At 30.7% G+C, this 14,391-nt stretch overlaps 3 protein-coding genes across 3 annotated transcripts; 1 reads left to right on the top strand and 2 right to left on the bottom strand.

The window, feature by feature from the left end:
• Nucleotides 1-1,206: 1,206 nt before the first annotated feature.
• Nucleotides 1,207-2,020, top strand: LOC107462732 (cell wall / vacuolar inhibitor of fructosidase 1). The gene has a single exon (XM_016081363.3). It carries the CDS (start codon nucleotides 1,304-1,306, stop codon nucleotides 1,853-1,855), a length of 552 nt encoding a protein of 183 aa, XP_015936849.1. The 5' UTR covers nucleotides 1,207-1,303; the 3' UTR covers nucleotides 1,856-2,020.
• Nucleotides 2,021-3,453: 1,433 nt separating this feature from the next.
• On the bottom strand, nucleotides 3,454-5,425 carry LOC107462743 (uncharacterized; the record flags this gene model as incomplete). Its single annotated transcript, XM_016081375.3, is given in 3 exon segments — nucleotides 3,454-3,873; nucleotides 4,008-4,164; nucleotides 4,805-5,425. Coding segments are annotated over 3 exon segments (672 nt in total). The 3' UTR covers nucleotides 3,454-3,812.
• Nucleotides 5,426-8,083: 2,658 nt separating this feature from the next.
• On the bottom strand, nucleotides 8,084-13,487 carry LOC107462750 (galactokinase). The gene is made up of 13 exons (XM_016081386.3): nucleotides 13,194-13,487; nucleotides 12,829-13,007; nucleotides 12,606-12,652; nucleotides 12,310-12,404; nucleotides 12,086-12,168; nucleotides 11,337-11,405; nucleotides 10,544-10,729; nucleotides 10,072-10,206; nucleotides 9,755-9,889; nucleotides 9,271-9,341; nucleotides 8,875-8,952; nucleotides 8,591-8,732; nucleotides 8,084-8,495 (listed from the first exon to the last, which is right to left on the bottom strand). The coding sequence occupies exons 1-13, from the start codon at nucleotides 13,354-13,356 to the stop codon at nucleotides 8,385-8,387; spliced, it is 1,494 nt and encodes a 497-aa protein (XP_015936872.1). The 5' UTR covers nucleotides 13,357-13,487; the 3' UTR covers nucleotides 8,084-8,384.
• Between the last annotated feature and the right edge of the window lie 904 nt (nucleotides 13,488-14,391).

A 14,391-nucleotide genomic window follows, 5' to 3' on the forward strand; every position in this document is an offset into this window, starting at 1 on the left:
AAAGGTTATTGGTTTGGTTCGAATTGGACTCGAGTACTCATTGGTTCCAGAACTAATTTAATTGGTTCAGTTTATGTTCGGATAGGTAAATGGATACCCGCTATTCGTACTCATCTCTAACATAAATGATCATTCAAAAAAATACATATAATTATATGATTATATAAAATACTTTATATTGTCAATATATTAAAATTAAATTCTTATAAATAAAAAGGGGAAGATGAAAACAAGGTATCCGTGATATCCAAGCAGGATTGACCTTTCTAAAAACAAAGGATTCATCCAATAATTACATTGGTAGCCCATAGTTACAAAGATAAAACAACATACTTGTGACCATTCTTCTATTGAAAAGACTACAAAATCTACATTAAAAAAATTGTATACACCGACATAAAGTGGTGCTCCTTAATGTGGAATTGAATCCTCCTATCATTTTAGAAGAAATGTTGTTTATATAATTAGAACAACTAATAATTATTGTGAAAAAGTTAAAAATGTTCATTTATACTACTAAAATTTATTATTAGTTGATTATGTTTTTGAATTTTCTATAGAAATTAATAGTTGTTTGATGAATCCTAGTTATATAAATAATTATTTTCATTATTTAAAATCAAATTTTGATTAATTAAATTTGACTTTTTTACATTTGGAATATGAGAGACCTTAATAATCTATTATTAGAATAGTTTATCCTAGAAAAAATTTAATTCACTCAAAAAATTTTACATAATTTTTTTTTATAGATTGATTTCTTGGTTAATTTTTTGTATGCACTTATTATAGTTAATTATTTTATAATAAAAATAGGTAAAAATTTAAGTGCAGTTATAAAGTTAATAATTAATAACGGTTAGATTATAATTTAGTCAAATTTGCATAATTATTTAACTGACTTTCAATTATCAACTTCACATAACATTAAGTGTATATGAGTTTTTACCATAAAATTACTATGTACGTACTAAAAATTAGTCGTCAAATCGGCTATTATATATATACATAAATATATATATTGTTTAATTTATTTTTTTTAAATATATTTTATACAAATGACTGATTTAATAATTAATTTTTAATAGACAACTATGATCATTACATAATAGAAATTAATTTCTATTTCTTTAACCATTTGCCTTATATATTTTTTTAAAAAAATATAAATTACCAAATTGAACTCAAACAACGGCCAAACTAACCATAAATACCTGCCAAGAAAGAAGGTTAGAGAGATCAGAACTCATAACACAAAATTCCTCTCACAAATCCCAACCCATCATTTGAAGAAGAAAAGAAAATGAAGAATAAGGCCTCAACATCTTTAACACTTGTTCTTCTCTGCTTGACTCTTGTATCCACAAGATTAGTGAGTAGCCAATCATCTTCAGATGATGGTGGTGATGATTTGATAGACCAAATATGCAAGAAGACACCATTCTATGAACTCTGCAGCAGCATCCTCCATTCAAATCCTCTCACCCCAAAGAGTGATCCAAAGGGTATGGCTGTTATAATGGTGAACAACATTGAAGAAAATGCCACTGACACTCTCAACTACATTCAAGACCTCATTAAGAAAACCTCTGATCAACAATTGGAGCAACAATTGGCCTTTTGTGCTGAGTCTTATATCCCTGTTGTTAAGTATATTCTTCCTCAAGCTGTTGATGCTTTGAAACAAGGCAAATTTGGCTTTGCAAGTTACTGTATTTCTGATGCTGAGAAAGAACTTGATGCTTGCAACAAGAAATTCTCTGGGAATCAGTCTCCTTTGGGTGATAGGAATGGGATTATGCAGAAGCTTGTTGATGTTGCTGCTGCAATTGTTAAGCTTTTGTTAAATGGCTGATTCTTCTTTTTCCTTTTTTAATTTCTTACACATTATTCTTGGTTGTAGCAGGTTGCGTCTAGAATCTAGATACTGTTTCTGAGACAATATATATAGAAACTCGTTTGGCACTTGTATTTAGCATTGCTGTTGTTCTTGTTTCATAATAGTAAATGCTTTAATATATGCTTTGCTTTTGGTTATGTATATATTTCCATAGACTAATATGATATGATTCTATCTCTATCTATTTTTGTTTGAAGTTTTTCACGATATCTCTTAGTCCGATAGATCAAGGAATAATTCGTGAATTTAAGTTTCATTTAAAGGTTTGTTATTGGTTAATAAATTGTTGTATGCACAAAGCAGGATTTGAACTCCTAATACTTGTTTAAGTGAACGAGTAAGCTGATCACTCGACCAATCCGGTTATATTTCTATGTACTTTGAAGCATATGTTTATATTAACCTTGAGCCTTTTCTGACAACTTGTCAAACTTACCGTTACTTCAGTTTCATTCAACTTTAAAATCATGTAATTAATTGTAGATTCCAGGTATTATCTGTTTTGTTCTTTTGGTTATGTTCTAAATTATATAATTTGTAAAAAAAATTATAGTTGTTGGTTTTGTTAGCATTTCTCTAAACCATGATTTTTCAACTTTTTAATATTAAGTAGGTTTTAAATAAATAGAAGGTCATTTGTAACAATTATTATTACTATTACTAGTGTACTAATAAATACTAATTTATTTATTAATTAAACTTTAAAAAAAAGTGAAAAATTAGGTTGAGGAGTTGCCAATGTGAAATGGGTTTGAGTAATCGAGAACTTTCGATTGATACAGATTGGAAACTGTTATAGGTGTCGATTTCCCACAAGACGAAGGTTGCTTTGTCAACTTTTTTCTTAAATATGTTTGTCGGATCACAGATAGAGAGAGGCATTGTCACATGCACCATCACATGTCTATCTATTCAGTTCTCAACATTGCAACATGCACATTGCAATTTACAATTAACAATTTACATTGCATTATGGTCCAAGCTTGGCATCACATAATTGATTCATAAATATGGTTTCATAGCCACATCCATCTTCCTTGTCTCAATGTTTAAATTCTCTATTAAACCAATCAACCGTCCCTTTCTTCACATTGTATTCCAATATTTCATTACATACATACATAATTTGTTGCTGTCAAATTTTAGTCTCTGATCTTTCCCTCTTGTTAGATGGATTTCTATCCAAGTCAAATGTAGCTCAAAGCAATCTTGACAATTGTTCCTCTTTTCAGATGATAAATATTTATGAAAACATGGTGTAAATCAAACTGACGTTTAAATTCAAATTGAGATTCAAATGCAAGTTCTTTCCTTCTAAATAAGGTAGAATCATATCTGAAAGAAGTTTACAATAAACTCTTTTAAAATTGACTATTTATCTCTCGAAATGTCTACGAAATACCTACGATCGAGTAAATAGCTCTGCGAACGAGTGTTCTTATTCTATTCTAGTCAAATGTTAGCCCAAAACACTCTTGCCAATTGTAAAACCCATGAATTTTAATCCATGTCTCCTAGGGTAGTTGACTAGTTAGAAAGATGGTACCAAGAAAGATTTGAAAGGCCTTCTCTTATTGATTCACAAGAGGGAAATGATACAAATACATCAATACAACATAAATTAGGTGATCATCATATTCATACATAATTATCAAACTTTGGAAAGCAAAATCTCCTCCAACTCTTAACTTTAGAGAGTATGAAAAAGCAACATGTAGTTGCTAAGGAGGTAAGAAACTACACCTATAACACTATTATGGTAATTTAACTCACCCCCATCATTGATTAATATACACACTGGGGATAAACTACCCAACATATTGAGTCTCATAATGAAGAAAATGCTTTGAAAGGCAAGAAGAGAAGCAGCACAAGAGCACTAAACCCTCTTTTCTTGGTCAAGAACAAATGCTTAATGTGCATCTCTGCTCAGTTTTATAGGCAAATCCGAACCGGTAATCCGCTGAACAAAGCTGCAAGGTACCATCAAGGAACAAAGATGATGTTACAAGGCTGCTAACTCCTATATTAATGACAAAAACAATAGGAAGAAAAAGGTTCCACCAAATGCAGTTCGACGAACAACATGCATTGCATTTCAACTTACTTGTGAGAGTGAGACTCAAAACTGGGGGCAGTTACATCACTTGAAGATGGATTGAGGTGGTGTTGAAGTTGAACGTCAATCAGAGCAGCTTCTGCTTCTCCTGCAGGTTCAGGAGATCCCTGGAAACTCGCCACCGAAGTTTTTCCAGGTGACATGCCTGCAAAGGGAACATGTTAAAAAACTGGGTGCTATGTTAATAAAGGGAATTTCTTAATGGTTAAATGGGAAGGAAGTTACAGCATTCACAAATGGAGATGAAATACATAATTTGTTAAAAAAGCTCCATGTGATGATTGTTCATACATAACAACTATTGAATCAAGCTAAATTCTAAACCTAATCATAGAACTTTTGATTCTTTAGTTATTCCTTATTAGAGAAAACAGTAACTATCATTAGATATGTGAGTAGAAATTCAACATGGTGATATTTCATAGAAGAGTACTCAACAAATATTAACATTAGTTATAATCGGTCTATAATTGTGGACAAGGAAATTCTATCCAACATGCAAGTTTGACCAAAACAATGACTTTTCATGGAGTCATTAAACATAGTACTGAAGTAATAAGCATGAAATTCGAATTGACCAACATGCAGACGTGATAATGAAAGCAAAATACAAACAAACCAAAACAAAGTAAACCAAAATTCCAACTCAATGATTCCAAATAATGTTATCAACATAGCATCTATCAATTCTAACTTAAACCCGCCATCATGTTATAGTGCACAAGGTTACAAACAAAAGATCACATGCATAATATAAATTACTTTTGTTATAATATAGTAATTACCTTGGAGTACTATCACAATGCAGAAGATAACAGTAAAAATCATGGCAAACATGCTGCTTCCGGAAGCCGAAGATGTCTTCGCAGCTTTCATCTTCTTCAAGGCTTTCATGCGTTCTATCCTTGCACGCTTCAACATGGCGAGTTCAGATATCTCCCTGATTAGCTTTTGGTCAGCCGCATCCAACGATGGAGCTCGCGGAGGCCTTGGAGGCTTCGGAGACTTTTTGTTACAGGACTTCTTATGCTTCTCCTTTGAGGTAGGAGTTTTGGCTGCACAATGTACTGAAGACTTGTTTGTAACTTCCAAAAAATCCATGGAAGTTCCACTTAAATTCGAGTCATTGCAGGATACCCTATGCTTATTATCATCACTTTTCTGAAAATCATCACTTATTGCCACCCCACATTCAAGATCAATTTCAGCATCCTCATCTTTTGCACTTCTATGATCCATCCCAAAACTAGTCCAAATTTTCCTCCAAACTGTCCCAATTAGCAAAAGACAAGTTCCTTGAACTCAATTTATAACAGAAAATCACCTTGTCAATGTATAATACAGGGTGATTTTCTGTTCTTTTTTATGTAAAACAAAAATGTACCCTAGAACTGAATTGACTAACCCTGCATCATAACAAGAGACAGAATTCAATCAATTGAACCAAACTAAAATCTTACAATAGCTAAAAACAGCAATCCAAACTTACACAAACAACATTCAAAGGAAGAAAAAAAAAAAGAAAGTAGCACTAGGAAACACTCCACATCATAAAATGAAAGCTAAATTGCAGCCACATCATTGAAATGCATATATACAACTGGAAACAGATGAAAAGGGGCCAAAGGTAGCAGCTTTAATTTAAAGGTAGCTTCAACCATGAATAATAATAATAATAATAATAATAATAATAATAATAATAATTATGTTAAAAATTAAAATTAAAATTAAAATGTGTATATTTTATTTGAAATTTTAGTGTGTTCCGGAAAAAAAAAAGGGCATATTTATACAGCCAAAATATAACCAAAGGAAGCTTCAAAGGAGAGAACCTGCCGACAGTTGGCAACTCCACATTTTACTATCAGCTTCCTCACGTTTCAAAGAGCGGACAATTTATTTGTTCACTTAAATAAATATCAAAAATTTAAATTTTATTTTATATTTATAATAATTTATTTATTAATAATAAATTTTTAAATAAAATTTAAATTTACAATGAATTAATATTTGAACTGCCAAATTATAAGATAATTCCAAATAAAAAAAAAGCTTCCTCATGTTTCTTTCATTTCTTTTGTTTCTTTTCTTCTTCTTTTCTTTTTGAATGAATTTTGTCATGTGTGCTTGTTTGGGACCATTAATTATACATCAATATCACTATTAATTAACGTTGTTTTCATATTTGAATTACTATTAGCAAAATAGATATTTTTGTTATAATGTTGTTATCTCTGAGAACATATTCAAAATAATTTCTTCAATATTATTACCAATTTTAGTTTTTTGATAAGTATATTTTTAAATTAGTAAATGAATATTTTTACTTTTGTTTGGATAATGTTGTTCATTTTTCCTTAAATTTATATTATACAATAAAAAAATCATAGAAAAATTAATATTATAAAAAATTGAGTGTATTATTTTTTTAAAATTTTTACAATACTAAATACATTAATTGTAAATTCTTACACAATTATTACAATGACAAAATCTTATTCTATTAAATAAAATTAGCTACATGAATCAAATTATTTATATTTATTATTTTATTTTATTTAGAAATTACAAAATTATTTAAAATATGATTAAAAAGAGTTTAGTTAATATATATTTTTAGAGTACATAATAAAATTATTAATTAAACAGTTATAAAAAATATTTAAAGTTCAAATTTTTGATATATTTATTGTGCATTTGTTAATATAAATTATTTAAAAAATTTATTATTAATCATTTTAACTTGTATTTTCCAAATATATATGTTAGTTAAATCTTTAAAAAAAAATTCTTTCTTCTTATTGTTTGATTTTATTTTAAACAATTTATCATGTGTATGTGTATCCACTATCGGTGGAGTAATTCACATAAAACCTTAAACAGCGTCATTAATTCATTATTGATCGTTGATGCTACACCGACAATTTTTGTGGGTTAATGATATGCAGAGTTGTATCTGTCTATTATCTATTATTATTTATAACAAAAGAAATATCGGCAATGATTATCATCAAAAAAGAAGTCTCTGCATTGGACTCCACAACCTCAGGATATCACTCATATCAGATTATCTGGTAGTGATATATAAGAAATAAAAATTTTAGGACAAAAACAGAAAAGGTAAAGGTTTACCTTTTCTTTTTTATAAAAACTCTTTCTTTTTCTTTTTTTATTTTTTAATTTCCCCCAGGTCGCAAAGGATTCAGATTTGAAACACGTTTATCACTCTTCGCATCTTCGGTGCTATTTCGTTAAGCATGTGCAATACTGCAAATTTCGTTCATTATAGAATCTAATATATACTTCTATAACTAGTGAAACTTACATTACATGCTTATATGGAAAATAACTTGTTTTCAGTAACCAGATTTCATTACCATCATAGGTCATCTTTATTATTTAGCTAGTATGATTTTTTTTTTTTTTGGTATTATTTGCTTGTTAGTATAACTTTTATTTGATAAGAAAATGGCTTCAAGGTTCATGAACTGAGTCCGCAGAGTAATGGGACGTGACAGTAGGACCAGTCTACCAAACTTAGTGAGAGATATGCTGAGCATCTACAAAAGATTATTCCTCGCAAAAATATTTATTGCATTCCATTTAATATAACTTATTATGCTCAATGATAAATGAATCAGAACTGTATTCTCATAGAACGAATACATCTAATTCTTCCCCTAAATAAAGCTGCTTTAATCACCAGGACGTTGGGATTCAAAGTGAGACCTTGAATTTCTTGAGAGGATGGACTCTTTTCCTTGATCAATCAAAATTTAACGTTTTTTTTTTTTTTGTCATGAATCAAAATTAAACGTTAATTCATCGTAACCTATAGAATATTGTTAGTTTATTGTTAATAGTTCTTTGGATACGTCGTATAGACGTAGCTGTCGTGTGGGGTTCCTTGTATTTCATTTAGATTCAAGGGTTGCATCCTTGGGGGCAGAACAAACCAATGAAAAGAACCTTTAGCATAACACGTGCAGCTTATTTCTACATGTTCAATGACAAAGGTACAAATGCATGTGGGTTTCGATAACAAGATTTGGAGGCCCCAGCACTGAAATTGAAACATAAACATAAGTCTGTTTGATCAGCAGAGCTAATAGAACCACCACGTTAATCATGTTTCTATAATTGACTGCACTAAAAGAAAAATATACTAGATGGATTTAAGAATTATCAACAAAATTAATCGTTTTGGCTATACTAGCTAGTATATCAAAAGCAACTATGAAGCAAATCAAGGAGCCTCTAACCTTATTACTCCATATAGACCATAAGCAATTGCATTAAGCAATTTATTAAGATCTAAAAAATACCATATATGTTTCACAACTTTCAATCATAAAAGGAAATAAATTAGAACTTGAAGATGGCAGCACCACTTGATGGCTTCGAAGCAAAAAGATAAAGACCAAGGTCGTCCTTCTTGATAACACCCTTGTCAATCCTCTTTTGGAAATAATGTTCCTGCAACGTATAAAGAATCCATTGTTAAAGACATGTTAATTAATAATTACAAATTCTCAATGATTTAGGCGGCCTAGTATTGTAGGGATGCAAACCTTCAAATTAAGGATATACTGTGGGACTATGCTCTCTTTCACCAAAGCAACAGCACAGCCACCCCATCCAGCTCCAGTAAGCCTTGCCCCAAGAGCACCATTCTCACGAGAAACTTTTACGAGTTCTTCCAACTCAGGACAGCTGATTCAATCAACAAAAAATATATTAAAACAAAAAGAAGAAAAATATCAACTTTCATGCCAAGAAGGGAAAGTACAGTTTCCAAGAACTATTCCTCATTCTGTCAAAATTTTGAAAGCAAGTATAAGTATGCTGCCAATACCTGCATTCATATAAAACGCTGCAGCTATAATGACTCTCGTTCATTAGGTCACCAAGCTTCTTTAGCATCTCCTCATCACTGAAAAGAATTGAGAAGTTAACTTCCACAAAACAGAAAAATAACTTTAACTCCTATCATGTACTATTCATACAGTAAAATAAAAATGTTCACTCAAACAGAATTCAGATTTAACTGTAACTTAAATTTTCCAGGGTTAAAATGATCTGTAAATCAGTGTTTTTTTATCCCTATGCTAATGAACTACCAAATACCTGGACAATTCTTCTAGAAGCTTTAAGCAATCAAGAAATATGTGATGCGAATACTAATAATAATAATAATAATCAAGAGCACAGAAAATGAAACACTAATAAAAGAACAAGGGTTCGATCTCACCTTAGATTTGATGATACAACGTCCTTGAAAGCGTGCACCCTCTTGGCTTCCGAATAAACATGAGCAGCTCTCTGAGAATAAATGCATCAATGCAAAGGCACAGGAAATATTTAGATATCATATAATTGGAGAAAATCATACATGAACTCTAAATAATCAAGAAAATAATCAAAAGGTGCAAAAACTATCTGATCAGCAGTTTTCAATTATTAAAGAAATCCTGAACCAAAAAGCATGACTAATTCCGTACAAACCTATAGGTTTTAAACCAAATAATTAACAAGAAAAGTTATGCTCAGAATTGCAACATGGTAATACAAATGCAATCTAGATAATCAGAAATTACCCTACAGTATTACAGTAGTCACTAATCAATAGAGAGCAGAACTAGATGAACAGTTGATACCATATTAAAAGTTATCAACCAAGTGATAACATAAGAATCAGATCTCAATAACTCTGCTAATGAGGATTAGAAAAGAACCTGATGTAATTTGTAGTGCTTTGCAACTTTTAAAACTTCCAAATAAGCAGCATTGCCGCCCAAAAATGACGTCAACTTTTCACCCGTAATTGCCTCAATTTCTTTAGCTGTATATGGTTCTTCCTTCAAATATTCCTGTACCCAGAACATAGTTAAGATTTTAAACAGGAAAATGCTAACAATTTCTATGAACTTAAAAAAAAGGTCAATTTTATATCAATTGAAACAAAATGTTCATAATATGAAGTTTAGAAAGAAGAAAGAAACTTGTCTTGCTTGTCCAATTTTATAGATGGCATAATACCAGGTAAAATTACCTTGACAGCAAGTACTGGATCAGAGGAATTATGTTTACCAGCAAATTGTACACATAATCCTTCAACGTCAGACAATGTGCTCACTTTTGACATTGCCTCTTTGGGATTCAGCCCCAACTTTATACCAAGCACAATCTGGAAAATTTAAAAGAAGCACTCTATTAATATAGTTAACAACACAATAGGATTAGCTAGTTAGCCTAAGCAATAAGCATTTGACTGACACCAAATTAGCAGTTCTAGGAAAAAGGGCCAGAAATAGCAGAAATGAAGAGATAGTGTTATTATCTTGTTCAATAAATAGATATAAACATTTAGATGCTAGGATATTCAAGAACTTACAAGTTAAATCTTATTGAGAGATAAAAATGCTAGTGGTGGATATAAGATATAGGTCGACATTGGAAGGTTGTTACAGAAATAATACAAGAGGATACAACAAATAACATCGATTAGTCTGAAATGTACTTACAGAAGCCAAACGGCATTCAACAACCCTATTATTATAATTTGTAGCAGCAGTAACAGCCTTCTGAGACTCTGCCAAAGAATGGGCTATCACAAAAGTCCCGCCAGCAGGAAGTTGCACATCAGTTGCACGAATTGGGTTGAAATCAATCAGCTCTGCAAAGCCGGTTTTGGCCATGACAGAGATTGCCTGTCAAGTAAAACAAAGGGGAAAAGTCAAGTCTAGGTTACATGTCAGAATGTCCAGGAAAGAGCAACAAATGTAGGAATTCATATGCTGGATAAAAATGCTGTGAATCATGTAACAATTAAAATTTATTCACAAACAAAAGGGCTGACTGGATACAGAATAATGCACTAATGACTTGATGCAAATGACTTCTACAAAAAATTTAGGTCTCAACTAGCATTTTCAAATTGAGATATCTATCATAGTGGCTAATGAGTAAAAAGAGAAAGAAGCTACAATGCAATATTTATTAAGGCCACTCCACTGGGAGGAGATATGGAATAAAAGACCAAACCTGCATTAGTGATAAGTAATTGGCATACATTTGCAGAATTTAATTTTGATGCAATGTCAGTGTAAAGTAGTTTTACACGTGTATCCAATTATGTAATGTCATATCAGTAAAAATAACTACTTTTTACACTGACCGCATGAATGGTCATCAAAAAGAACGGATGTGATTGCACAACTGTATAAAACGTTTTATACTATCAATGCATCAAAATTAAACTCTACATCTGCATTAAAATTGGTATAAAACATCCGTATGAGAAAAGATGTACCCAACCTGATCCATCCCACCAGATTGGGTCCCGACATATCGTTCACAGTCACATGTAACTTGTGCAATTTCTTTCTGTCAACAATATAGGATAATGTATGTTAGGTACAAAACCAGGGAAAAAATATTAAATACACAAATTACATAATTAATTATAAAAAATACATGAACTCAACAAGGTGGTAATTGTCCATTTATCCTAGCATATCTTCATTGTGACAGATAGATAAATAAGTTAATTCATTTAGTTGGCACAACCTGACAAGAAGGTCTATTCGAAATGTATCTCAGATAATAGTCATACTAAAAAAACTAAAAAAGATCATGAAAATCAACAAAGCATGGAGGATAAAGATTTCTGAAACAACAACTTCCGATAGCCTCAGTTTGATATTTGAATTGATGACTAGATCTGATTTTTTCTAAGAGTGTAAGAATTGGAATTCCAGCAACACTATCATGTCAGTGAGGGCACTGTATCAAATAGATTTTTTTTTCATAAAGTTGATTTGGCATAAAGTTAATCAGGATGGGCACATCTAAAAGGTTTAACAAGCTCTTTCTCTTTTGTTACCTGAATGATACAAACAGTTTCACTTCTATTTTCTTAAAAAAATCATTATTATTACAGTTAAAAGATAAAAAGTACAACAAGATGTTACAAATAATTTATCCATGCAAATTTTAACCGGAGAAATTTGCAAGCTCCCCCTGAAGGGAAAAATAGTATTTACAATCAAGTAGAAAATGCAGACCTTTGGGAAGTTAGCATCAAAAGCAGCCATAATAGCAATTGTGGAAGAACAAACAAATGCTGCAGAACTTGATAGTCCAGAACCTGTAAAAATAAATAGTGAATAGATTAATAAATTATGTTTCTCTCATCATCTCCAATAGAGCAAGAAAGATAATGATGGTGATCACTTGAGCTAAACTTTGATATCATTGGTGACATTCTAATTTGGATCAATGAGCACACCTGTTGGCACAATTCCATCAATAACAACATCAAGTCCAACTGGTGGACCAACATTCACCCCTTTTGCTTTTGCATAGTCGTGGAAACCTTTGTACCTACAGAAACCATATAGACAGATAATATTAAGAATTCATTTAAAAAAAATGCTACTAATTATTTCTTGTTTAGCAAATAGAGAATATCATTGACATCTATTTTAATGATTTATCCTCCTAATGCATTCAATATTTTTTTGTTTTGTTTAAGAATTAGGAAGATATATCATTAAAAAGAAACATAAACCAAAATGAACTCACCCACAAATAAAATAGTGGCCCCATTTGTGATTCTTCAAATCGAGTTGCTGCTCAAAATTGAAAGCCAGAGTATATTAACAAAACAGAACTATCTTATTGGTAAACTGGATCTTCAAATAAACAGTAAACATCCACTCTTAGAAGTTAGAACTGTAATAATAATAATAATAATTAAAAAAACGCAAAAACAAAGAGGAATTGAAGAATTGAATTGAGGATGGACCTGGTTGGGGTCAGCAGGGTAAGTGCACATGGAATACTTTTTATCATTAACATTAGCGATCCTAAGCTCCTTGCTGCTTTCATTCTTCCGAATCGCCACGATCGTATCTTGCCGAATTGCCATAGGCAACACCGAATATCCCTCATAGTCAATGTGCTCCCCAATCAAGTTCACTCTCCCTGCACCACCGCAAATAATAACAATCAACATATTCATAATTTAATCTAATTAATTAATTTATTAATTAAAACACACAGAAAATGAATCAATCTCGCGATTCACGAAGATCCGTAACCAATGCATAACCATGCAAACACACATGCTGACATGAAAATGTTCAATAGAGAGAGAAAGAATGAACGAACCAGGTGAGCGAGCGAAGAGTTGAGGCGCGTGACCGAAGAATTCTTGAAACTTGGACTTGGCCGTGTCAAAGCGGAGCTTAGCTTCTTCGAGCTGCGAGCCTTCGCCATAGACATCGTTCAAGCTTTGGAAAATCGGGATCGGAAGCTCCTCGTGTTTCGCCATTCTTCTCTTCTCTTTGTTTCCTGATTCAAAATGCAGAATCTCTCTTCAGCTTTCGCTTTCTGTTTATGTTTCTCTCACTTTAGAAGCGAGTTTTCAGATTTCAGTGTTTTTATTTATTTATCTGTTAAACGACTTTGAAAATTGAAGCGTTTTGTTTTATTTGTAGTGGCGAGTGATAATTAATTACCACTGAAAACACGTAGGGTTGTTTACACGTAGCACCTTAGACAAAGAATTATTCCCCTTATCATTTGAGAAAAATATCAATAACAATTATTATTAAGAATTTAAGATTTTAAACTTTTTTGTAAATTGAACAATTAATTAATCACGAATTGCAACTAATGATGGTAAGTGAGTGGATGAACAACTAAGTAGGAACTGTTAATCCCGATTGTTGTTGTCAGATCCACTTAATTCTCGTGTATGTTTCCAAGCAGAAATAACCCGACTCAATCAATTTGAATTATGAATCTTTTCATGATTTTGAAATTGAATTCAATTATACATTCCCAAAATTTTCGACAACTATGAGCATATAAATTCTAGAGTAAACTGTCAAATAGTAGCCAAAGTTCACATTACTTACAAAAAGAATTTTAAAAGATAGTAACAACAAATAAATTTTCGAAAAATTTATAAATGAGAATAAAAAAATTTAAATATTAAATTTATATTCCAAAAATAAATTTTAAAAATTAAATTTTAATATAAATTTTGTAATTATTATTAAAAAAATATTTTTTGTCTTTAAAAATTAATAATTTTATTCAAATAAATTTTAAACAAATTAATGTGAATGATCATATTTTTTTGAAAAAAAAATATAGATATCAAATTTTATTTCAAATTTTTATGCACCTTTTAAATATTTATTCAATTATTACTAAAAAATTTATATCAAATAAATAAGTCATTTGTTAAATACAAAATTTTTTGTTATATACAAAAAATATAATATTTATTAGTTATTTTGTTATATTTTTAAATTATTTAAAAAATATTTTGTCAATAACATTTTTTAAGAATTTTATT

The sequence above is a fragment of the Arachis duranensis genome, chromosome 1 (assembly GCF_000817695.3).
Source record: "Arachis duranensis cultivar V14167 chromosome 1, aradu.V14167.gnm2.J7QH, whole genome shotgun sequence".
Taxonomy (NCBI): domain Eukaryota; kingdom Viridiplantae; phylum Streptophyta; class Magnoliopsida; order Fabales; family Fabaceae; genus Arachis; species Arachis duranensis.